Raw genomic sequence first — 27566 nt, forward strand, 5'->3', positions numbered from 1 at the left:
AGATACATGCATACATACATAGACACATAGATACATAGACAGATATACATAGACATAGAGATACAGATAGAGTGAGACATTAAAAACATACCAATTATCACAAAAGGTTTCAGTGAGTGGTGGGACTGATGGTTTGTTTAGAGTAATAATGTTTAATCATAGTAATACTGGTAAGTTACACAACAGCATCCTAAATTCTTTAACTTTCAGTGGTTTAGTCAGGTCAGATAGAGTTTTGGGAAAGATACTGCACCAATCGGGGCAGTAACAAAAAAATGTACGTGATTTTAAAGTGCTGAGTATAGGATCAAGTTCTCAATGACATCCCCAAGTTTAACTCTGTTTCAGACTTATCACCGCCAAAGTATTTTAAGTAGACAAAAACACATTTACCCTTGAGAAGCATACAGTTTACTTCTTCACATTCAACTCTATTATCTAAACTCCTACAAAGCTTCCGTTGTATAAGTGTGCAGTGGTATTACACCAGAACAAGGCCATGTGTTTCCAAAAGAATTAGATAACTTCCCAGTCTTTATCAACACCATTTCTTGTAAATCTGAATAAAAAATTAAGAGCTTATTGAAAAGCTCTTAAAAAGTCTAGAATTTTTTTTCATTTTTCATTTCCTTAATTCATTTTCATTTTTCATTTCCCCAAAAGAGAGTGGGGAAAAAAAGACTTTTTAAAAATAGGCAAAGGAGTCAAAGAATAAAGGAAACATCTTTTTATGCTGTTAAGATTTTTTTTAGGGCTAATAACTTAGAGGACTATCCACCTTACCTGGAATTCTAGTTGATTCCTCTTCATCTTCACAGCCTCACTTCATGGCCATAGAGATATGTGCTACCAATTTGCCCACCAGGAGGCTTGGTTTTCAGCTGTTTTTATTTGTTAACCATGTTCTCCCCTATCACCTTCTTGGACCTCAAAACAGTTAAACCACAGCTTGCTGGAGGTAAAGGGAATCTTAGAAACCACGGTCTTATACCTACACTTCCTTTTGTACAGGCTTCCAAACTGACAGTCTGATGAATGAGAAGACTGGTGACTTCCAGCAGATGACAAAGTGATTTTGGGTCAAGAAGCCAAGGCTTCTCTCTTCCTGGGCAGGGTGGCTTACCCATACTTGCATCAAATTTCAGCATCAAATTTCTTATATGTCTGTTTCAAGTTTGTGCAATTTATCCCCATTGTCAAGCAAACCAATCCATTCCCTTGATTTTCACTTTACAACCAAAATAGTACATCTTAGAAATCAAATGAAATACCACTCTCAAACAGCCTTTTGATGATATACTAGCACCTGAATTACAAGAGTAAGGGCAAACTTCTCAGTATCATTTAGTTTTTTTCCCTAATTCTTATGTGCTTATTTTCATAATGCAATTATGTCAGCAGGGGCCAAAATCAGGTCACCTTAATTACCTCTTTTACAACTTCTTACATGCAAAAAGCTTGTTTATACCCAATCACTTCAAAATAAATGACCACAACTCTCAGAAAAGTAATTTCTTTCACCTATTTCACACAAGTGTTTGGTGTACATACAAGTAATAACAGCAAATATTAGAACAATTTACATGTGGCAAGTATCACTGAAGTCCAACAACCTAACGTGTATCTACTGAAATCCAATCAATAGGCATTTCTCAACAACCTCAAACATCTCGGATTCATGTCTTCTCCAACACCTACCCAAGTGTCAAAGTAGAGAGAAGGGCATTAGAACATTCTCAACTTCCAAAAATTAGGTACCTTACAGATATATAAAAGACTCAAAGGGAAGAAATACTGGTCCTACTATCTATAGAATGGAAAACAGTAATCCTAATCTCTGAGGTAGCCTACAGGAAAAGTTACTTCTGGAAAAAAAAAAAAAAGACCCTCCTTATACTGCTTTATATAAAAAATAATTCTAGATCTGGGGCAATGCAGTGTGGCTCAGTCGGTTAAGCATTCAATTCTTGATTTCAGCTCAAGTCATGATCTCATGGGCGGTGAGATCAAGCCCTACATTGGAGAGCAGGGAGTTTGCTTGAAGATTCTCTCCCTCTGCCCCTTCCCTCACTCACTCATGCTTGCGTGCCCTCTCTTTCAAACAAATAAATCTTAAAAATGATAATAATAGTAATTCTAATCCCATCTGGATGACAATGTTGTTACTTCCTTTTTCACTAAGTCACCTACATGTGAAATTCAACTACATAATGCAGATACCCAGACCACTTAAATCACATGTTCTACTTCAAATAGTATTTGATAAAATGTTCCTCACTAAAAGAAAATACATAGCAAATGAAATGTAATTACCTTTCCAAAGTCACGAACATCAAATAGGTCAAATGCTTCGAAGAGTTCGCTCTTTCTCATTCCAAAGGTCTCGCAACAGGCTGTAAGGAATGTCCTTATGTTCTTCAAACAGAGAAACTGAAAAATAAAAAATATCTATTAGTCTATAGTGAATCATTCTGAATGCTCTATATCCTCTGTCCACCCAGAATGCTATAAAAAATGACAACTTTTGAGGTGCTTTTCAATTCACCATTCAGCAGTATTTACTGAGTACCCACTTAGGCACAGGTAACACATCTATGAAGAAGGTACGCAAAATTTTTGCTCTCGTGAAACTTATATTCTAAGAAGGGAAGACAAATAAGAAAAAAACTGAGCAATAAAAAAAAACAGTATTTTATTTTCATGTGGAGGTAAATGCAATGGAAAAAAACAAAACCAGGAGAAGGGATCAGAAGCACTGGTGGGAGGGCACTTAAATGGATGGTTAGAAAAAGTGTCAGTGGGAAGAGAGCAGATAAACAGAGATTTGAAGGTAGTGTTGGACCAAGCCATGCAGAAGTACAGGACACAGCATTACAACTTAGAGTAGCATCCCATGGCACAGCCCTGAGGCAGAAGTATCTGAGGTCTGTGTAATGAAGGGGCAAATGAGGCTGCAGTAAAGTGAGTGAGTGAGTGAGTGACAGGGAGAAAGGTAGGAGATGAGCTAGAAAGGTAATGGGGTCAGGACACCTGGGTGGCTCAGCGGTTGAGCATCTGCCTTTGGCCCAGGGTGTGATCCTGGAGTCTCGGGATCAAGTCCCACATCAGGCTCCCTGCATGGAGCCTGCTTCTCCCTCTGCCTGTGTCTCTGCCTCTCTCTGTGTGTCATGAAAGGAGAGGAGGGGAGGGGAGGGGAGGGGAGGGGAGGAGAGGGGAGGAGAGGAGAGGAGAGGAGGAGAGGAGAGATAGGTAGGTAGGTAGGTAGGTAGGTAGGTAGGTAATGGGGTCAGATGACAAAGGACTTTGTTGGCCTTACTTTTATTCTGACCAAGACAAAGTCATTGGAGGCCTTGGGGCAGGGGAGGGATATGATCTGATATGTTATAGGGATCTTTTATGATTGAAAGGGGCTGGAGCAAAGATGGAGACAGAAAAAGCAAATAGGAGGATAAAAGGCAATCGTGAGAAGATCAGGTGTTACATCTGGACAATGTTAAATTTGAGATACTCATTAGTCATCCAAACGGATGTGGGGCAGCAGGCAACTAGATACATGAGTCTGGAGTCCAGGGTACAGGGGTGTACTCCAGACATAAATTTGGGAGTCTTTAGAGTATACAGAATATTTTTATCCATGATATAGCCTGAGAGAACTTTGGGAGGAAACAAAGAAGAGGAAATAGCCTGGGACTGAGTAATCTTAGGAGATCAGGAAGAGAGCCTACCACGAGGCTGAGCACAAGTGACTGGTGAGGAAGGGGAACAACAAGGAGAACAGGCTTTCCCTGAAGTCAAGAAAAGAAAGTGTTTCTAGAAAGAATGAACAATAAACTCTGTTAGCTGCTACTGATAGGTAAGAGCTGACCAAGCACAGTCTGTGGAAGCCGGCAGTGTGAAGGTCATGGGTACACCCTGATAAAAGCAGGTGGAATGAGGTGCTTGGAGCAGGTTCAACAGACCAGTGGAAGAGAGGAAGTGAAGAGAGAACAGAGGATACCAACTCTCAAGGAGTTTGCTGCAAAAGGAACAGAGGATTGAGGAGGTAGTCGGAGAGAAAGAGAAGTCAAGGAAGGGCTTTTTTAAAACAATGGAAGCTGCTACAACATGTTTTTATTTTGATGGGAATCACTCACTAGAGAGGAGATAGTTGGTCATCCAAGAGAGAAGGCGAGTCAACCAAATGAGGTCCTTGAGTAAGCAAAGAGGTGGGGGTGGAGGCTCTCAGTTCAAGTGGAAAAGTCTAACTTAGACAGGAGCATGCTCAGTTCATCAACAAAAACAGGAGGAACAAGAGGAAAGGCAGATCTATTGACAATTCTTAAAAACAAAATTTACTTTCAGTATCCAAAAGACTCAGATCCACCTAAGCAAGATACACGCATACCCTGAAAGTGAATGACTTCTTTTTGAAAATAGGAGCTGCGATGGCACACATAAGACTATTATCCTCCAATGAAGGAAAAGCCCATCAGCTAATTGGAGCATTCTTTTTTTAAGCACTGTCAATGTTTTATTTTGTTGTTGTTGTTTTTTCATATTGTCATTGTTGTTTAATTTATAGAGAGCGCATTTTACTTCCTCGGTATTTGAAACATTCATTTTTTTCACAGGCTTAACTCAGATGCAGTTTGACTCTTTACAGGAATCCTTCTCAGAGGCTTAAATATTTCAGGAGGGGTTAAAACCACACGGGAAGCATCATAAACCCTTTGAAGCACAAAGGCAAAAGCCAATCAGCACATGGAGTTACTACTTGCACTTTAAAAAATTCATAAGAGACCTTTACAACACAGAATCACTCTACATGTAGCTCTTTCACATAGGATTGCTTATTTACAGATTAAAAGCCTTGCATTCTGCCAAGATAGACAATAATTACTGTCTTGGGAATTATGCAACTGCTCTCTTGCAATATTTTTTACATAATTAAGTGCCCAACTCATAGTTCACCAAGGAGAAGCATAATTGCACATGCCACCCTCTGAAGATTTCTCACCAAACTCAGATTTCACCCTGTGTAGGAAAAACTACAGTACTTTCCACTCAAGTGCTTTAGTAACTCAGAAAAACAAGTACTATTTCTGAAAGTTAAAAAAAAAAAAGAAAGAAATGTAGTCATTACTGCATACATACAGAGATTTAAAAGCAGGTCTTCCCCTTACTTCTGGAACCAACTTTAATCTTATTTGCCCCTTAACTAGCTCAATTCTACTAAATTCCACATATATTGATTGGATTTGGAAAAGGTCACTGGTAAGCTGTCACTTTTCCAGGCAATCCACAAATTTGGTCTTACTTTTAGGTATTTCTTCAGTCACAGTTTGAATGCTTACAATATTCCAGACACTGGAAATGCTAAAAATGAGTAATACAAGTTTCTGCCTCCAAGCTTGTCTATTTAGTCTTATCTGGAGATTTTCACAGTCATCCAAAGTTTGGCTAACTAACAACACTAGGATCACACTTCACTTGATGTTCATGGGGGCTCAGCTCTGTGTACACACGGGAACAAAGCTGAGGGAAGGAGGAAGCGGGCCCGAATACCACTGCAGAAGCCCTGGACAGAGTGACCACTGATAGCCTACCCACCACTCCCAAGACTTAAGGCTTTGTTTTCATCATGCTGAACTTGTTCTTTTTCCAGGTTATTTTGTAAAATTTCAAACCAAAAGAAAAATTGAAGAATACAACGAACATTCCATCTACTCAACAACTGTAACATACTGCCATACACACACACACACACACACACACACACACACACACACACACACGCATTTTTTTTTTAAAAGACTTATTTATTTTAGAGAGCAAGCAGCAAGAGCGGGGGAGGGGAAGAGAAGACAGAGAGAAGGTCTTAAGCAGCCCCTGCCCTGAGCACAGAACCCGACTCAGGGCTCAATCTCAAGACCCATGAGATCATGGCCTGAGCCAAAATCAAGAGTTGGACACTTAACCAACTGGGCCACCCAGGGGCCCTATATATGTGCTTTTAGGTGCCAACTATTTATGAAATGTATTTTGCCAAAGTATTTGGAAGTTACACACGACACTCCATTCCTAAGTAACTCAAAAAGCATTTCCTAGGAATAAAGATACTTTCCTACATACAATACCATTATCACACTGAAGAAAATGAACAATTCTAAGTTATCTAATATCTATCCCATATTCCTCAATTGCCCTGTCTCTTATGTCCCTGACAGTGTAGGATCCAATGAAATTTTACCCATTGCATTTGGTTGCTTTATTTTTGCAGTATCTTTTAGCTGAGAAATCCTGCTGCCTTTTATTTTTAAGACATTGACTTTCTGAAGAGTCCAGACAAGTTGTCTCATAGAAGGTCACACATTTTGCATTTGTCTATTTCTTCATGATATCATTAAACCTGTTCCTCCATCACTTATATTTCCAATGAACCAGAGGCTAAGTCTGAATACAAATTATATGAGATAACTTTAGGAGTTTTTAGAATTTAGGATTCAAATTTTAAGAAGCAGAATTTTAAATAACTTCAGGATTTTTTAAAATATTAAATGTATCTACATAAGACCAAATTTAAAGACATAAAAATCTAAATGCCATTTTCTCATTTAACAAATATTACTGAGGTGCAGATTATACATTAGGCATCATAAAATGTACCTCCAATTGGGTACTACTGCTTTTATTAATTTATTAAACACATGTTAATGGAATGAAACTGAAGGGAACTAGGTAGCTTTAAAAAAACAAACCAGAAGCAGCAAGTATGACCCAGGCTGCCTTCAGAAGACTCATCCTGGTCAGAGCATCCAGACCGACGAAGGCACAACGGCCCACTACGTGGTAACTGCCATAAGGAAAGCAGCTGAGGGTTCTCTGAGAGTCCTGCATCAGAGGTATCAGAGACAGTGTTAGAGAGGGAGGAGTGGGATGAGGGACAGAGGAGATGAGTGAGAGTCAGCCACAAAACCAGAAGAGCGGCTGACATTCAGGGATAAGAAAGGAGTCGCCAGACCTGGGGTTCCAGGGCCACCAGGTAACCGGCGCAGCGTGTGTAGGAGCACAAGACATGGCCCTGGAAGGCGGCAGGGGGAGTGAGCTTGGACAAGGGAGTCGGGGCCTACAGGGCTTGCCAAAGGGATGCGGGCTTTACTCTGGAAGACACAGCGAGATTCGAGGGTTTTAAACAAGAGAATAGAACACTCAGCTTGGGACGCCCAGGTGGCTCAGAGGTTGGGCGCCTGCCTCCAGCTCAGGGAGTGATCCCAGGATCCGGGATCGAGTCTCACATTGGGCTCCCTGCAGGGAGCTCGCTTCTCCCATGCCTGTGTCTCTGCCTCTCTCAGTCTGTGTCTCTCACGAATAAATAAATAAATCTTAAAAAAAAAAAAGAAAACTCAGCTTGCATTTCATCAGTATTATAATTGAGTGTTTGCTATGTACCCAACTCTATGCTAATGTTTGTCCTTTTCTTAATTTTTTTTAATTTTTTTTTTATTTATTCATGAGAGACAGAGAGAGAGAGAGAGAGAGAGAGAGAGAGAGAGAGAGAGAGAGAGAGGCAGACTCCATGCAGGGAGCCTGACATGGGACTCGATCCCTGGTCTCCAGGATCACACCCCAGGCTGCAGGCGGCGCTAAACCGCTGCGCCACCAGGGCTGCCCTGTTTATGTCCTTTAACCCTCATGATAACTCAATCTGGAAAGTTTTCTTTTTTTTTTTTTTTAATATATAGGGAGTTTACTCAAGGTTATATAAAAGCATTTTCGAAAGTAAAAGTATCATGATTCAAATCCAGACATTCTTGGGGCACCTGGGTGGTCAGTGGTTGAGCGTCTGCCTTTGGCTCAGGTCATGATCCTGGGGTCCTAGGATTGAATCCTGCATGGAGGTCCCCACATGGAGACTGCTTCTCCCTCTGCCTGTGTCTCTGCCTCTCTGTCTCTCTCATGAATAAATAAAATCTTAAGAAATAATAATAATCCAGACACTCTTGCCACAGAGCCCACATCCTCAACTACTGTGTTATACTAGCTCCCTTTTGCAGCAGTGTGCAGATTAAACATTTTCTTTTCTCTTTATTAGGGAGATGATATGGGTGAGGTGGGCCAGACAGGACAGTTAGGGTGCTACCATATTAATTTAACAAAAAGATTATGGTGATTGGACCAGGATGGTAGAAGGAGGAATTGAAATAACTATGAAATAATATGGAAAGGAAATCCCCAGTAATGGGCTGAATATACGTGGGGTGGGTGGAGTGAGAGAGGAAAGAGAACTAGGAATTATGTCCATAGCTCTGTTCTGAGCACTACACATAACAGTAGAAGCACCCACTAAAAATGGTAGCATAGCAGATGGGGGACAGGGCGTATGAAAGGAACCACAGATGGAGACCATTAACTCTTGTCTCCACATCTGGAAAGATCCAGTAATGACAGAGTCTAGGCAGCATCTCAAGTGTATCCAGTGATAAGTGACATTCTAACAGCACAGCCACCAGTCTTCAACCACCACACTCACCCTCTCTGCCCCTGCAGAAAAACGTGAGCAGTTTGCTTATTTATCACAAGTTGAAGAATCAAAATGGCAGAAAAGCACTCAATAGATGCAGATAACATTCAAAGAAATGTTAACACCATCAAGGTCTAAGACAACCTAAAATTACACAGAGCTCTCCAGATTACATAACGTCTCCTAACCAGATACCTATCACAACAGACCAGGCTTTTCAAGGTGCAGCCTCCCCCATGACCTCTTCAGTGCTAGCAATAGTGATGTTCTAGAAGGGAACATTTAAAGGTCTGACTGCAAAAGTTCCCTATATAGCTCTGAGACAATCCTTCTCTTCCCTCTACTCCTTTTAGAAGGTGTGCGGCTGCCTTCTTTATGTGCCTTAAGAACCATTTTGACTTTCTCAGTGATATGAATACAAGGCAGGATCGTTTCCCTTTTTTATTTGAAAAAAATAAGCATCTACTTCTCTAAAATTGTTAGCAAAAAATGGACTAGTTGTGTTAACTGACGCTACAAAACAGGAAAAACCTCCACAGCTTGTTGTGAAATAAGCTATTTCAATCCCAACTGAGAAATGGTATCTCGTGGGAAGGTTGGTGATTTCTAACACAGCTTCACAGCGACATATAGTCGCTGACTTACTGCAATTTTCACAAGGACCACCAACAGTCAAGTTGTCTGATGAAGACAGAAGTTCTCGGCATCCCACTTTTTTTTTTTTTTTTCAATTTCTTAGAGAGAGAGAATGATTGGGGGAAGGAATAGTGGGAGAGGGAGAAGCAGACTCCCTGCTGAGTGTGGAGCTGATGCGGGGCTCAATCCCAGGCCCTGAGACCTAAGCTGAAGGCAGACGCTTAATCAACTGAGCCACCCAGGCACTACTCAGGGTCTCATCTCTTGATGGAACGCTCATTTGAAGGGGAGACTGAATTTGAGAGTTTAACGTAATTTGAACTATGAATGACTGTTAATGAGCTGATTGACAGTTGTTGAAAAGCACAGAAGAGATCATGATGAAGCCTATTTGCAGACATTAGCTGAGCCTCAACTTGGACTTCAAACTGTCATCCTGACTCCTCCCTCTATCCCTTTTCAAAGGGAACTAGAAGGCATGGAAGGAAAATACTAGTAAAGCAAGTGTCTCTCTTATTGGGGTTTCTTTTTCTATCCTTTTAGCCATATCTTCTCTCTTCTACTACCTCTGCCTTTTAAAATTAAGAGTTAAATTCTACATCCTTTGCAAAGAAGAGGGGAAAATAATAATTTTTATTTGTACAGGGACTTTGTCCTTTTCCCCCGTGAGACAGTGGATTCCAACAGAAGGGCCATCATCACCACTGCTCTATTAAGAAATCCTATCTGTAGATGCCTTCTGAATAATTATAAAATAATGATGCTGCACTTAGCATCAGTTCAAGAGACTGCACAGTATCTTCAAATAATTTTCTTATTGATCCTATTATTATAAATAAATGAAGACCCTAAAGAACATGCAGGGAAGAAGTCCAGAAAGGGAGGGGAGTTATTTTCTTAGCTCCAATTTTGTTCTCAATTCACTAAACCAAAACTCCTCTATTTTCAATAAACTAAAAGCCATGTTGATTGCTGTCCAGGCTGCAAAACATTTTTAAAGGTTAAAAAAAAAGTTTTAATCAAACATATAGTTACTTAACATTCAAAGTTGCAGGCTTTTTTTTTTTTTTTCATTTTCTTCAATGATTGAAACTTTTGTAGGTTTTAAGTAACTTTATGAACTGTGATCAAGCTCCAAAATATAGGCCTGTAAGAACACATACATCCTGTATACTCTATAACACTCTGGTCACACCGGTGGTAATAACCATCTTGACTATAATGTATCTGTTCTCCCACTACTGCCACATGAAAAAACATTTGAAAGTAGAGACTACATTTATTTCAACTATGCATCCACATAGCTTTTATAACAGACAAGTGGTTTTAATAAATAATGAATGATTGATGCAGTTTATGTGTTTTAAAAAACAGCAACCATTCCTTGGTAGCTAAGGAACTCATTTTACATTAAATTGGCATCATATCCTCTTATTTATATATTAGTGTATCAATAGATAGTCTTTATTAAATTACCCAAGAACTTCTTTAGAATTTGGAGATGTTAATAATTATAAGTAAAATAAAGATTTTAATTTGGAGATGTTAATAATTATAAGTAAAATAAAGATTTTAAATTATTAAGCAGTTATGTTCTTAAGCATCATCTCTAGTCTGGGTTGCCAGCCTCTGGTGTATATTCAATGGCAGTCTGCTAACAGATTTTCAGGATTCCTAGCCAGCTGTCACCATAATACATAATCTGCTGCTTTCAACAGCCCTTGCCCTCATAGGAAGGAGCACTGTACCACTCTCCCTTAGCAAGAACTCAGAGTTTAGTTACAAAGGTTATCTGGTTATCTGTCAACCCCAGCATTAGCTCTCAGACACAGAAAAAGTTGACAGCCATTCAATTCTCCTTATGGGTTTCTAGTCTGTGCACTGAAAAACAGAATGCTTGGGAAGCGCAGAGGTCATAATTAGCCTAAAACACCTATTTTACTAAGTCCATCAACCTGCTAATGAAAGTAATACATACCATTGCCTTTAATGACAAAAAAGCAACTCAACCATACTGTTATCTAGAATACAGGTAGGCCAAAGCACACTAAAAATGGCCCAGTCCACATTCTAGAGATTTTCTTGCAGGGTCCCTCCCCATTATAGGTATACCAAAAAAAAAAAAGGCATTTCTTTTTGCAAGACCATTAAGAGACGGAAGAATGTAGTAGCTCAAAGTCAGGATTTTTATACTGGTGGGAATAATAAGCAATAGTAACAGTGACAGTAACAATCAGAGTAAGATGGGAGCAGTAGTAGTAACAGTTCAACAACATCAGTGATAATAATTCTAGGAGACTGGAAGAAGTTGCAGTAGGCAGTGTGGCAGCAATGATGGTATCAGCTGCTCAAGCAGTCAATCGGAGATGAAAACCAGAGTCCCCTGGACCCTTATCTAGGTGAGAAATGGACTGTCCAAGGTACAGCATCCTTGGAACAGGACACAGGCCAAGAAAGCCATGCCCTATAAAACAGGAAATTAGAATCCTGTGACCCTGATACCACAGAAGAAGGGGAGCTGTGGTAATTTTGAATGTTGTTTCTAATGAAGAATCAAGAAAAAGTTTAGGGACACAAATCTGTGTTGCTTTTAGCAATGAGCCTACAAATCCATTAATCCAGATGGGAATGAAACTTGTATTCCAGGTCTGATCTAAAAGGAAAAGAGCTGTTTACAAATGAATAGAGGTCTGACAGCAAGTAACTCCACCTCATGCACTTCCTTCCCCTAAAAATAGCCACCTGAGAAAGCAGCCCCAGAGGTCTTCACATGTCCCTAAGGAGCCCTCCCCTTCTCTACCCTTTGCTGCTTAGCCCCCTATGTCCAGGATTCTACTCCTTCCACCTCACTTCGTGGTACAGCCAGAGCAGAATTTGAGTAAGCAGGAGATCCAAAAGGGAAGGAAAAAACAGAGGGGTAAGTAAAGCCTAAATCTCTCCCTCCTCATTTAATCTCCCCTTGAGGTTATGGAGTAGGGACTATTATAATTCCCATTTACCAATGAGCCAACTGAGCAGTTTAGATAAGTGGCCCTAGGTCACATGGCCAGTAAGCCATACAACAAGGTTTCAAACCTTGCCTCCAAAGTCCAAAGTCCACACCTTTCATAACTAGGCCTTTCTATCTCCTACTTGGCAGATACTGCCCCAAGTACGGGACCTGGGGGCCAAGGTCCTGCCCTCCAAGGGCTGAGAGAAGAGATACAAAGGGGCAGAGAGCATTTCCATTCCAGTGTATTAAGTAGAGAAGCAAGTACAGGGTTTAGTGGGAGCACAAAGGAAGAACTCCCATCTGATGAAGGGGCGGGGGGGGGGGGGTTCATCAGATTCACTTCTCCAAGATAGTGCCTGAAATGAGTGCCCAAAAATGGAAAAAAGGTCAAGATAAATGCTTTGGTGAGAGGCAAAGGCCTAGGTTTTTGGAGGAAATGCAGTAGTTCACATGGCCTTCACAGCCAGTGCAGAGAAGAGAGCATAAGAGATCAATGGCTGGAAAGACAGGCCAGATCCCAAATGGAACTCAGGATTCACTTCTCCGAGGGGACATGCAATGCATTATAATAATGCTTAGGACTCGACAAACAATAGCAAATGATAAACATGTATGTCTCACATATGACACTAAGCACTTTCCATGGAATATCACAATAAATACATACAACAACCCTATGAGGAAGGCACTTTTATTCTACTCTATCCACAAGGAATGGAGACACGGTAACCAAACCAAGGTCAAGCATAGAGCCAAATCCTCCCCCTGCCAGCACTCTTTCCTGCCATGCCATGCTGCATCCATGAGCTTGGAAGTAGTGAGGGGAGGCAATGATGGGCCCTACAGCAGTGGTAGGACCAGACTTTAGGTACCTGCCGGCATAAACAAACTTGGGGTTTGCCCCAAGGAAAGCAACTACAAATGAAAGGTAACACATTTCCTCAAGTAATTTCAACTTCAGAAAGAAGATGCATTTAAAGAAGGAGAAGGAGAAGGAGGAGGAGGAGGAGGGGGAGGAGGAGGAGGGGAAAGGAAAGGAAAGGAAAGGAAAGGAAAGGAAAGAAAGGAAAGGAAAGGAAAGGAAAGGAAAGGAAAGGAAAGGAAAGGAAAGGAAAGGAAAGGAAAGGAAAGGAAAGGAAAGGAAAGGAAAGGAAAGGAAAGGAAAGGAAAGGAAAGGAAAGGAAAGGAAAGGAAAGGAAAGGAAAGGAAAGGAGAAAAGGAGGAAGAAGAAGAAAAATGCATTTTAGAGAAAACTCTTCTAAAAATAACCAACAGCAACAAAATGTTTCAATTTTCATTCAGATCAGCAAAATACTTAGCTCGAGACCATACAACCTACCTTCCCCTCTTTCTTTGCTTGCCAACAAAAGAGAACATCCCTTAATCTCTTAATACCTTCCACTAGGCTTCTTCTACACATAATTACATACATTTTACATAACTTTGAACAAATTTGGAATGACTAACTTTGGAACAAAATTATTCTCCTATAGATTAAATAGTTTTTTGTGTCAAATTACATTCTATTTTCCGTCCACATTTCTAACCGAATTATTTTATCTGCACCCACATTCCTCCCAAGTTAGTATCACCCCAAATTGTATGTAAACTATACTTGCTTTTGATTTTACTACCTGAGAGGCTACTTTATGACTTATGCTCCAGGTTTGAGTTATGCCCACTATTTCACAAGTTATTTTATTAAAATAAGTTGTAGTTTTTCCAAATTAAATATGAGTACCCAGGATCTGCACTAAAAACAGTTAATACAAAATCTGAACTAAAAACCAGATTTACATCTGACCTATATTAAATATGTATCATATTTTCCATGTTTATATATATATGCATACCCTTTTTTAATACCACTACTTCAATATAATATTTCCTTCTAAAAATATTAACCAAGTAGAAACTTAACCAAGCAGAAATACATCTTGAGCACAGAAAATGCTCCTTGTTTTTTTCCTCCCACTCTTAGCCTTCCAATAAACTCTGCTATCTTTATATCTAGGAGATCTGTACTCTGTTAAGAAAACCTGCTAAACCAGGAGTGTCTGGGTAGCTTAGTTGGTTAAATGTCCAATTCTTGATTTCAGTTCTGCACATGGATCTCAAGGTAGTAAGATCGAGCCTCATGTCAGGCTCCACACTGGATGGGAAGCTTGCTTACCATCCTCTCTTCCTCTATGTTCTCTCTAAGATAATAATAAATAATATCCGTTTAAATATATATATATATATATATATATATATATATATAGAGAGAGAGAGAGAGAGAGAGAGAGAGAGAGAGAGAAATACATAAAACCCTGCTAATCAATCACCAATACCTCTCACCACATTGCCACATTGTCACTACACCGGTCTTTTAACGGCAAGAGAAAAAAAAATTTTTTTAAAAAGGATGTACCAACCCAAGTTCTGTTAATATCCACAGTCAGATACCTTGAGTCTTCTCTTTTAGTCAAATCTCCCAATGACCTCAATTCCAATGAATTAAATGCTTCCTCCTTTTAAAAATGTTTGAGTGTAGTTGACACACAATGTTACATTTGTTTCACGTGTACAACACAGTGATTCAACTTCTCTCTTTGCTACGCTACGTTCATAAGCATACCTACCATCTGTCACCATACAACACTATAATAACATTCATTGATCGTATTCCCTATGCTCTACATTTTAATCCTGTAACTTATTCATTCCATAACTGGAAGCCTGTATCTCCCTCTTTCCTTCACCCATTTTGTCCATCCCCACCCCCGCTGGCAACCATCAATTTGTTCTCTGTATTTGTAAGTCCAATTCTGCTTTTTGTTTAGTTTTTAGATTCCACGAGTGAAATCATATAGTATTCGTCTTTCTCATTTTGACTTATTTCACTTAGCATAATATCCTCTAGATCCATCCATGCTGTTGCAAATGGCAAGATTTCATCCTTTATACCTGAGTGATATTCCATTGTATATTTATTTGTGTATACACCAAACTTCTATATCCATCCGTCAATGGACATTTAGTATGCTTCCATATCTTAGCTATTGTAAATAATGCTGAAATATACATAGTGTTTTCAAATTAGTGTTCACTTATATATATATATCTATTTCAAATAGATATATCTTTTCAAATTAGTGTTCTCCTTTTACAAGTAGTAGAATTACTGGATCATATGGTATTTCTATTTTTAATGTTTTGAGAAACTGCCATACATAGTATTTTCGACAGTGGTAGCATCAATTTACATTCCCAAAAATGCACAAGTTTTCCTTTTTCTTCCACATCATCACCAACACTTGTTTCTTGTCTTTTGATACTAGCCATTCTGACTGGAGTGAGGTGATATGTCATTATGGTTTTGATTTGCATTTCCCTGATGGTTAGTAATGTTGAGCATCCTTTCATGTGTTTGTTGGCCATCTGTAGGTCTTCTCTGCAAAACTACCTAGACAGGTCTTCAGCCCATTTTTTTAATTGGATTACTTGTGGGTTTTTGGTGTTGGGTTGTGTAAGTTCCTTATATATTCTGGATATTAATCCCTCATTGGATATATCATTTGCTAATATAGTCTTCCTATTCAGTATGTTGATGGTTTCCTTTGCTGTGCAGAAGCTTTTTATTTCGATGTAATCCCAATAGTTTAATTTTGTTTCTCTCGCCTTAGTGAGAGAATGTAACAATGTAAAAATGTTGTTACAACCAATGTCAAACTTACTGCCTATGTTTTCTTCCAGGATTTTTACATTTTTAGGTCTTACACATTTAGGTCTTTAATTCATTTTATTTTTGTATATGTGTAAAAGGGGTGCAGATTCATTCTTTTTTCATGTAGGTGTCCAGTTTCCACAGCACCATTTGTTGAAGATACTCTTTTTCCCACTAGATACTCTTGCCTTCTTTGTCATAGATTTATTGATCATATAAATATGGGTTTATTTCTGGGTTAATTCTATTCCATTGATCTCTGGGTCTATTATTGTGCCAATATTATACTGTTTGATTACTATAGCTTTGTAGCCTATTTTGAAATCTGGAATTGTGATACTTCCAATGTTTGTTTTTTTCTCTCAGAATTACTTTGGCTATTAGGGGTCTTTATGGTTCCACAGAAATCTTAGTATTATCTGTTCTAGTTCTGCAAAAAAAAAAAAAAATGCTATTTGTATTTTGACAGGGATAAAGAAAAATAAAATAGGCAACCCCTAAATCTAATACCTTTATTCCTGCAGTCTCCAAATCCGTACCCATCTCAACCATTTTTCCAAAGTCTGAATGAATACACTTTTAGGTCATAAAATTTCTTGAACAGATTATAGTAGATCATTCTAGAACTCATTATATTAGGTCATTCTAAAACTATCTTGTTGCTAGGTATATAATTATAGGCTATGTCTTTAGCAATAGTTATCTATCGCCTCTATAGTCCTATAAGGTAGATGTGGAGGGTTTTATGAGGGTTTTTAACTTTATCTAATACTGATCCAATACTGTGTTATGTGATTTTTTAATCTAATTTGCAAATGTGGTTCCCATCTACCTAGAATGGCATTTCTGTAGGAAGACCACTGTCCTGATTTATCATGGATGCTCTTTAAAGCTCTTTGTCCTACTGCAATTGTTGATAGTATCCCTTTCAGGGGAAAAAAAAAATGTTCTTATGCAATAGATTACACAGTTATTCTTCCTTTTCCCTGTCTTTAGAATATTCCTCATCCTTCACAACACCAGATCAAGTAACACTTCTCTGTTTAGCTTTCTTTGACAACTCTGGATAAGGTTGGTCATTCTTTTTCAGATGTAAAATGTACCAAATTGTACAGAAGCAGTATTTTTTATTGTTATATTTCCTGAACATAGCCTAACACAAGGCAAATTCTATATACATATATAACTACAAACATGTATAAATGTATACATACATACATACATATTATACATACTGGATATACAGGAGAATAACCAGGAAGAACCAACCTGGATACAAGTCCTGACTCTGCCATCAAGAATTGTGTGGCTATAAAGAAGTCAATGTAGTGGTTAAGAATGGATCCAGGGGTCACATAGGCTTGCACTCAAATCATCCACCTGCTAGTTAAGTAAAATTAGGAAGTTTATTTGACTTCTAAGCCCTAAACTATAAAATGTAAATTCTATCTTCTTCCGTAGAATAGTATTCAATCTAGTGAAATTATCTATGTGAAGCATAATTTTAGCACAAAGTGTTCACTAAATCTGACTTACTGCTATTTATTGGCAAGTGATATACCAATGAAATAAAATATATTCCTAATTTTATATGATGAATAGGTCATAATGGAATACCACTGTTGCTGAAAGTCATTATCAGGCAATCATTTAACTCATGTGAGTCCTGGTTTCTCCATTTTAGAATAGGGATAATCAATCATATTTCCCTAACAGGTTTGTTATATTAGATGAGAAATTCAAGTTTCATTATCCATTTCATTCACTAATCATTGGCTGAGTGCTTAGTAAGTGCTAGGCACCTTGCTAATAAGCACAGGCTGATTCCAAAGATACAAGGATAGATGCCAAAGATACAGGACAAGATAAACTCCTTCTGTCAAGAAGTTCATAGTTCAAGAATCAGCTTATAGCCTTAAAGACTTGTAGACACTCAATGATCATTACTATTCTCTTCACTCCTGTAAACTTTTTCTTTGATTTTTCTTGTTCTTTCCAATTTTATCTTACTATCCAAATGTAGGCTATTTTTAAGATTTTTTTTTTATTTATTTATCCTTGAGAAACACAGAGAAGGGTGGGCAGAGACAGAGGCAAAGGGAAAAGCAGGCTCCATGCAGGGAGCCCAATGTGGGACTGGATCCCGGGTCTCCAGGATCACATCCGGGCACTAAACTGCTGAGCCACCCGGGCTGCCCTAGAAAAATATTTTAAGTGATTTTCTGTTAATACTTCACTAGACTGAATATAAAGTATTCCACCCTTTTTAAAGTTTGACTTTTATAAGTTTAGGAAATTATACTCTCAAGACTGCTCACCTCCAACTTTATACTACAAATGACAGGGTAAAACAGTTTGCTTATAAGGAATCTACTTTTGCAGAATCCATGCGTTCTTTTGAGCGAGGTTATCTGGAACCTATTCTTAAAAGATCAAGCACCAAGTATGGCATTGTTCTTACTCATCACATCCAACTTTTTTCTAAGTAGGCTGCTACATTTATTAATATCCCCACAAGATCACAATATAATAAAACTTCTATATGATGAATGTCAAAGACGCCTCCATGCAAGAACAGCACATCATGACAAAAAAAAAAAAAAAAAAAAAAAAAAAAAGTCTCCTGACAAGTCAAAGTAAGCAGCACCAAAGCCAGTTAGGATGCATGCAGAATATGGATTTGGGCTGCAACAATCTAATGGCTGCTAGTACCTCTCTTCAAAAGCACTATTATTGTCAAATTATTTTCCATAATGGACCATAAATGGACATTTCTCAGCATTTTATGCTAGAATATTCACTCATACCCACAATGCAAGTAATGGCTTATTAAATGCTTACTTCTTTAAATTTTCCCACATAGATAACTCAAGGGAAAAAAAAATCTCAGTTCTCACTGCACAGAGTGAATTTGGAAAACTAGATAAAAATGCAATTTTAAGTACTCAGAAAAATGTAAGGGAAAAAAACAGGAATTTAAGAAGGCACTAATTTATTGTTAGGGGGAAAAATCTATCATAAGACATTTTTCTTAACTGCAGAAAGTTTCAGTAGAGCTTCTTAGACATCCCAATTAAAATGAGTCAAAATCCCATTAATAAGAAAAGCGATACAATCTCATTACACAAGAAATTCCATTATGATGAAATTAAGTGGAAAAAGAAAATTATTCCTAAATCTTGCCAGGCTACCCACAAAACATGAGGTTGAGGGGACAGGGAGATTGAGGGGAAGAGGGGGTAAAAATCTGTTTTTATTATTTTCTATGTAATTAAAACTTAAAGACAATAAATGCTTCTGTAGTAAGTCATTTTTTTTTTTTATGTCAGATGTCAAATATTAGTGTTTTACCAGGGAACTATGGATGGTGGCTGAAAGACATCTCAAGTTTCAAATAATTTGCTCACAATTTAATGCAATTATCAGATGCATTTTCTCAAATATTTTCTCCATAGAGGTACCCACAATGGCAAAAGAAAATAAACTCCTATTTTTGGTGTCCTGGTTGCTTGAAGCTGCCCAGTCCACCACACGCTTAGAATTTGTCATATGTAAGCTTTGCCTTCTAACCCATGAGATATTATGCTTAATATAAAATGTATGGGGACGCCTGGGTGGTTCAGTGGTTGAGCTTTTGCCTTTGGCTCAGGACATGATCCTGGATTTCCAGGATCGAGTCCCATATTGGGTTCCCTGCGTGGAGCCCGCTTCTCCTTCTGCCTGTGTCTCTGCCTTTCTCTCTCTCTCTCTCTCTCTCCCCGTCTCTCATGAATAAATAAAATCTTTAAAAAAAAAAAAAAGGTGTCGTAAATTATTTACCAATGATTCAAGCCCTTCTCCTGTACACGGCCCAAACCTCCCATAAAGTCAGCTATCACCAGTCCAAGTGCCTACTATGAGGAGCTGGGAGGGCAAAGAAAAACTCAGAGGAAGGGACCAACTGCCTCAGCCAGTTTGAGATGTGGAGAACAAAAGAATTGGGGAAGCAGGAGCAGGATCTGGGGGCCACCATGAGTTTGAGAATATAAGCCTCAAGGCTTCAGAGACTTCTTACAGAAGCATTGGGCTCTCACCTACAGGATGAAAGAAAGGAGGTAAAGCCAACCTGACTTCCTCAAAGATGAAGAAAACCACCAGGAACACTTGAATTTTACTTATTATTGTACTTATAGAAGTGTTCCTTCACACCACCTGTCATCTGCGTGAAAATAAAGCAAAAATTTGAATAACAAAAATGGGCAGAACATTTATACAGGTCTTGCTCTGTGCTAGGCACTATTCTAAGCATAAGTGTGGGCACGTGCGCACATACCCACACACACTCACACTCACAAAATTCCTTGAAGAAACTATCTCCACTTTACAGAGGAGGAAACAGGCAGGGAAAAGGTAAACTCTTGCCGGCCGTCATACAGCCAGTAAGTGGAGGAGCAGGAATTCAAACTGAAGCCTATGCTTCATACTCACTATTCTACCCACCACGGTATGCTTTTAGGTCTTCCAATGCTGGAGACAAGGAAATTTTAGGTGACTGGCTCCTTCACGGATTTCTGTACACTTTTGAAAGATTTATAATAAAAAAATCTTTTATTTTATATTTAAATTTTATTAGTAATCTCACCTTGATCATGTCCATCCTCCTTCCTCAAAAATGCATTACATATAGATTTTTGGATACTTTTGCACACCCCGTTACATTTTACATCCAGTCAACATAAATCACACAGAAATACCAAAAGGTCTTATTGTTATTGTGTACATGAAGCTCATAGGAATTTACCCATGAAGCAATTAGAAATTCTAATTTTAGAAATATATGTCCTTCATCTACAAGTATGAAAAATAAAACTTTTAACTTTCACAAAATAAACATGTAGGAAAAATAATATAAGAAAATATTTGTCACCAACTCCATGAAAAAATAGCAAGTTTCCACCAAGCCCAGTGGCCTTCTGAGTGAAACATGGTTTTTCTACACTGCATACCAAGCCTAGTAGACTAGAACCTCTACAAGTACACAGTATACATCAGTTTACCTTAACATAAAAGTCACTTTTCCAAAATAAAGCTTTCCACCTCTAGAGTCCCTAGAGGACAACAAGAAACAGCAGATTCCTGGATTATGTTTTATTGCACGTAACTACATTTCATAGCACTGGGAGTTTTGTTGGTATTTAAAATGCATCTCCTGTAAAATACATCTACAGAAAACATATCTTCCATAAAATATATCAACTAAAATGTGCACACAATAGATTATATATATGAATATAAATAACCAAATGTTACATTTGGATGTGTCCTATAATGAGGAAACACTCATAAAACATGTTTTAAACTATTCTATATTGTGTAGGTCAATTTTTAAAGCCTTTTTAAGTAAGAGAAGATTCTTCATCCTAACAAAATTAATGAATCGATATTTCCAGTCTGAGAAAGGGACACACTCGGGCCATCCACAAACACCCTCTGAGTCCTGAGAATGCAAAGATGAACTAGACACAATGTCAACCCTCAAGGAGCTTATTATCCATCAGGAAAGCAAACACAAATAGGAGTTCAAGAAGATAGTTCAAGTAAATGATGGAGATGATGGAAATGTGTATATGGTTCTCTGAGGGCACAAATAATAGAATAGCTGTTCTACCTAGGAGGGCGGCGTCAGAAAATTTTCCTATAGAACTTTTTTCAGTGTAATTATTTCCTATGACTGAATTATGCAAGCATCTACTTCTTTCACAAAGCACTCGGGAGCACAGGGTAGGGTGTCCAGAGTCCAGTCACACATATTTATACAGAGTCTGCAGGTGCACTGGCAGAGGGAGGTAGTCATCGAGCTGGACCATCCACTCCCTATTATTTCTGAGCACTTATTAAATTTGGTGCAAGGTACCAGAAGACAGGGCTCTCTCCTTAAGGACCGCAGAGCCCAATGGAGGAGACAGGGATAAATCATTCCAGTACAATTTGGTGAGTGCGGTCATAGGGGTGTGTTCACACTATGGGAGACAGCAGGTGACAGTTCATGAAAATGGGAAAACTCAGGGAGGGCCTGACAAATAAGGAGCCGTGTGAGCTTAAAGGAGAGAGTTGGCTCAGTGAACGTTCTCAGGCAGCAGGATGTATCAGAGCTGAATGAGATCCTCTGTGCTATTACTTAATGGAACTGTTAGGATCATTCTATGAAACAGGTATTGTTCCCATCTTCTACACAGGTACATGTGGTTAGACAGGTGAAATAATGTGTCCAAAGCCAAACTAATGACAAGTGCAGCTGAATTTTGAACATAGGTCAAAAGTCTTATTTGGCTCCTTTGGCTCTTTCCAGAATAGGTAAGCAGAAAACATGAAGGCTTACTCTGATCTGTATCTTGACTGGCTGAAACCTGATCTCTTCAGGAATCTTAGATCTTTCAACAGTTCTTTCTCCATAAAATTTCTATTTCTTCGGTATATTCATACATTTGCAGCATGCTTGTTATACATCAAACAGGCATCTGTAACTGACTAAAGTGATCTCAAATTCTTCTACTTTTCAACAAACCCAAACCTGCATTAGACACATTGCAAAGTAAAACTTGACACTTGGTATTTTCACTATTTTGAAAGAAACATTTACAGACAGATCATCCATTTGTACATAGCATACAAACTCAAATACTTAGGCAACCCACTAAAAATTAACAGGGTATATGAAAACATGGTTACTAGGCAGGAGTTGGCTGTATGCCCCTGCTACTGTATACAAATTTGGTATTTTCTCTACATTCTTCTGGAAAATGTCTGTGTTAATGTTTGGAAGCCATCAATGCAGTGTCTCAAAGTTGTTTTTAAGCCTTCATTATTAATATATAGAGATGAGAAATTTTCTTTCCAACATATACGTGAAATGTCACATCTTACAAGTCTAGATATTGAAGGAGCCATACTCTATCAAATCTATATCCAATGTGTTCTCAGGGTAAGTCTCTAAAATGTGAGAGAATGATGAAAGTTGATGAGCGCAGTCTTGTTAAAGAATGACCACTGCCTCTCAACCACAAATGAAGCTGCTAAAATAAGCACTGTATTTTTTTTTTTAAATGGCCCTATGAATGCTCTTCTGCAATAGCTAGCTTCATCATGCCATGGTTAGCAGAGGTTATAATAAATACCGCATCACGGACTATGTGACCTCTGTGAACTTATCGGACTTGTATCTGGCACACAACTATTTACACATTGCTGTTATGTGATTAAATTCTCAGGAAAATAGTATATACTCAGTCTTCTATTAATGAATATTTCTTTGCCTCATATGTTTTATGTAAATACAGTTTTTATAAAGCCATCTGCTTTAGAGCAGTGACTTGGTAATAACTGTGTCACCGCACTTTCAAATAAAATCAAACAAGTGGCAATAAATTATATGATGCTGTACTTAGTAACGATTACTAAACTGTTAATGTAAGTCAGGCCATCATGGGGATTAATATGGCTATAAAAGCTATTGACAGGACAAGGGAAAGATAATTTACATTGGCTGGGCACCCAGGCATTGTATCTGACAATTTACCTATATTACACAGCACTAGGAGGGAACTAATTTCTAGTCTTTCTCCCATGATCTACTTAGTATAAGATGATAGATCTTGGGATCCCAAGTTATGCACCAAGGTGACCTACAACACCACAGCAAACTCACACAGACACTGTAAGAAATTTTAAATTTTCAAAAAAAAAATAGAATCACAGAAATATTCACATCTGTGAGGCATTGCATGAACTACTGGCCTAAATTAGTATGCAGTTTCAACATCATGCCACATTCCTTTCAAAGACATATTTTTGTGAAACTGGGTATTGGTATTCGGTCATTGCTGTGATCAAAAAATAAATACATCAATCAATATGGAATAGAAAATTAAGGTATGGTGGTGTGTAATCTTGTTCAAAGATTTGAGAAGTTTTATAGTGCCCATCAGGCATAGACATTTCCATAAATAACTGTGGGTATTTAAGAAAGAAAAATAAAATTTTCCTTTCAATTTACAAGTATTCTTTTTTGAAACAACTATTAAGTTGTCTATAGCTAACTACTTTAAAAAAAATGCTGAGGTGTTTTGTTGTTATTTTGGCTGAGGGGTAAAGTGGAAAAAAATCACAGACATTCACTATGCCATAAACTGAGGATGAGAACTTCTGTTGTAGATAAATTCTAATCCTCCATGCCAAAGTACAGGAAGCTGACCTGTGGGTCTCTAAAGGTTTTACCCAGTTTTCTGAGCTAAGTTTCTAAAATTATTAATAAAAAGGCCATCTATGATTGAATGTACAAAATCATTTTACATAATCAGTATAACAGATGGAAATATAATTGTCACCATATACTTCCCACTCTCAGAATGACTCTGCTCACCTTCCATTCCATGTCATTTGTCTATATATGATTGTATGATGTTTACTTCCCATTCAGGAAGAAGAAATTACATCTATTTTTGGTATATCCCCTCTCCTGCCCTTTCACTACTGCCACACACAGAAGTGCCACTTAGATACTCTTACACAGGGGTTTTTTGATGAATTTCCTCTCTAATATGACTTAATATCTATGTAGACAGTTACAATTTTTCTCTTGTAGTCTACACATTTTAGAGTAACATGAGGTCCTATATGTTCAAACCTTCAAGAAATGTTTATGGAATTAAACCAGGTACTTATGAAATCATACAAAGTATAATATCATCTGCCATAAAACTATAAGTCTTATATACAGAAGGCCAGTAAAATACCAATGAAGTTAAAATTTTAAAAAACAAAAAATTCCAAACTTAGGACTGCCTGGGTGGCTCATTGGTTGAGTGTCTACCTTCAGCTCCGGGCGTGATCCTGGGGTCCTGGGATTCAGTCCCTCATCAGGCTGTGGGGAGCCTGCTTCTCCCTCGATCTATGTCCCTGCCTCTCTGTGTCTCTCATGAATAAATAAGTAAAATCTTAAAAAAAAAAATTACTGACATTTGTGGAATCTCCTGAAATAAGGCAACATGCTTATATACCTAGATATACTAATGTTTGCTACACCAGAGAACTTAATAATTTTTTAGCCACAGATACTGATATTATTATATTAAGGGGTAAATTCCAATGGCTAACATTACTGGGTTATTAAGCCAATTCCTTTAAGATTTATTTATTTTAGAGAGAGAGAATGTGTGTGTACAAGCAGGGGGAAAGGCAGAGGGAGAGGGAGAGAAATTTTAAGCAGGCTCCACACCGAGGGGAGCCCAATGTGGGGCTCGATCTCATGACCCTGAGATCATGACCTGAGCCAAAATCAAGAGTCAGATGCTCAACCAACTGAGTCACCCAGGCACCACCCCTTCTTTATTTTTTAAGGATTTACTTATTATTGAGCCAAGTCTTAGGTGAAAACTGTAAAAGGAGAATTTTAATGAGATCATCTAGCAGTATGAAATTGTTTTCACTCACTAGGCAGAGCTTGAGGTACAGATCTCCCTTCCTCCTCAACCAGGTAGGGGAAACACAAAAAGGGAAAAAATAAATCAAAGTTAAGGCATGGAAATTTGCTGTTGAGAAAAAAAAAAGGCAGCAGAATATCTAGTTTTTAAAAATACCTCAACAGTTGGTCCATAAGAAAAAGCACATTAAACCTTTCCAAGGAAAACCGGCATCTCCAAAAGGATTCCAACAGCAAGAAACATCTGCAGCTGTAATACGGGTTTAACCAAATCATCTTTGAAGTAATGAACAAACAAAGGCCGTGGAAAAAAAAGTAAGTAACATAGTTGCTGGAGGTATAACACTCCCAAAGACTCCGGAATCACCCAAGTGACAGCCAAGGAAGCAGAAAGAAACAGGAGTTGAGGATGAGGGCTCTGCAGGCAGATAGACCCTGGTTTGACCTCCAGCTTTATTATTTTTAAGCTATTAGATGCCAGGCAAATACCAAAATCTCTCTAACCTCAAATAGAAGTAACAATGCCAGTCTCATAGGTAGCATGAAGACTACTGAGGGCAGTCACCTAAAATACTAGAGAAGCTAATACTGAGTAGCTTCACCGTCACCTCATAAGTTCAACTAAAAACAGACAAAGCTGATTCCACTGCTCTTTGTTCAAAAACTCTACCAAAAATTCCTATCTTAACTTCCCCTAGCCATCTCAAACTAAGCATGGCTAAAACGAAACTCATACTTCCTGAGAATCAGCACCTGTTTGTGTAAGAAAAAAAAATTGCCTCTTCCACCTTTATGACCTTGAAATCATTCTTGTCACACTCAAGCCATCTCCAGATGTTATCAACCTTTTTCAACCGTTTCATGTTATTCCTCCACTTTCTCTTCTTCCCTCATCACCCTGCAAGCTGGGTACTCTAATATTTCCATTATTAGGTGAACTGAGAAGGAGCCAAAAGCAAAGGTTAGCTTTACCAGAACCTATAGATCACACGGTTCTCCTGTCATACATCACTTTCCTCTTCTACATCAAAAAATGAGTTCCAACAAGACCTTGTAGAGTTGTCTCTGCTCAGAGCCACTGAGTAGACACTGCTCACACGGCCCCTTCATATGAACCAGAAGAGGCACCCTTCCTTCCCCAAGATACTTTATTTCCATTTCCCAGAAAATCAAGCTAAGGTGCTAATTTTGTTAAAGGACATATTGCTACTATATGTAGAGATGTGAATCTAAATAAATACACATGTAAAATGTGATTAAATGATATCCAACAGGTAGGGTGCCCACTGAACGATCTACAAGTGGTGTCTTCATGTTCTCAGTTCTTTTCCTGCACCAACCACCCTCCCATGCCATCCATACTATCCAACAAACAAAATCAATCACCAATAACCTTCCATGTGCCAAAAGTGATGGCTGAATTTTTATTACTTTTCTTATTTGATTTTGTACTGGGATCACTATGTGTTTCCACGGTCTTCAGGACACTTTCTCTGGGATTTCTTCCTACTCTGACTACTGTGTCACAGTGTGTCCTACTGCCTGTTGCCCTTCTCATTTTGTAAATCTCATTCCTCAGGGTTCCATCCATAACCCTCCATTTTATCAGACATTCACTCTCAGTTAGGACTTCAACTGCTCCAAAATAAGCCCAGATATCTCATCTGTAGTTCCTACTGACACCACCCCTATAAGTTCCCTCTAATATATCCTAAACTGAAATCCACAGTACAAAGGCCCTAAGAATCTACCTCCTATATTCAAGGAACATCAAGAAACCAAAGCAGTTCAAGTATAGGCTACTATCTACCTGAAAATTGTCATAAACATACAAATGTGTGGTATCTGTGATGACATCTTGAATGAGATCCTTGAAATGTAATGAGTGCCCTTACACATTACACAATCTGATAGGTCAGCCTTACTTTCTCTCTACTGGTCTTAGGTCAACCCTCACTTCACATACCATTTCACAATGAAGCATTCCTACCCAAATCACAGCCATTATCAAATTCTCTCAAATTCTAGTTTGTATCTAGTTAACCACTGGTATATGCTACCATATATTTATATGCAGTATTTTTCTTTCTAGGTAGAAGTCTTTGGTTTATCTTTGACTAGACTCTAAAAAAAAAAAAAATTACTCTAGAGCAACAATTCTTCCCCCATTACCAACTAAAGTGATTAGAAAAAACAGGCCCATACAACTGTTCATTGCAAAGAAGTTTGTTGAGAATAGTTTTTATAAAGCTTTACACTGACACCCAGATTG

The 27566-nt window shown here is 38.3% G+C and overlaps 1 protein-coding gene across 1 annotated transcript in view; it reads right to left on the reverse strand.

Annotated features, from left to right (window-relative positions):
* The window catches only part of VAV3 (vav guanine nucleotide exchange factor 3), a 352818-nt gene that overhangs the window by 270793 nt on the left and 54459 nt on the right, over positions 1–27566 (reverse strand). The window contains exon 2 of the mRNA XM_055339940.1: positions 2314–2430. Coding sequence (XP_055195915.1) covers positions 2314–2430 — 117 coding nt within the window. The remainder of the gene's footprint in view (positions 1–2313; positions 2431–27566) is intronic.

This window comes from Nyctereutes procyonoides, unplaced genomic scaffold, assembly GCF_905146905.1.
Source record: "Nyctereutes procyonoides isolate TBG_1078 unplaced genomic scaffold, NYPRO_anot_genome, whole genome shotgun sequence".
In the NCBI taxonomy this organism is placed as follows: Eukaryota; Metazoa; Chordata; class Mammalia; order Carnivora; family Canidae; genus Nyctereutes; species Nyctereutes procyonoides.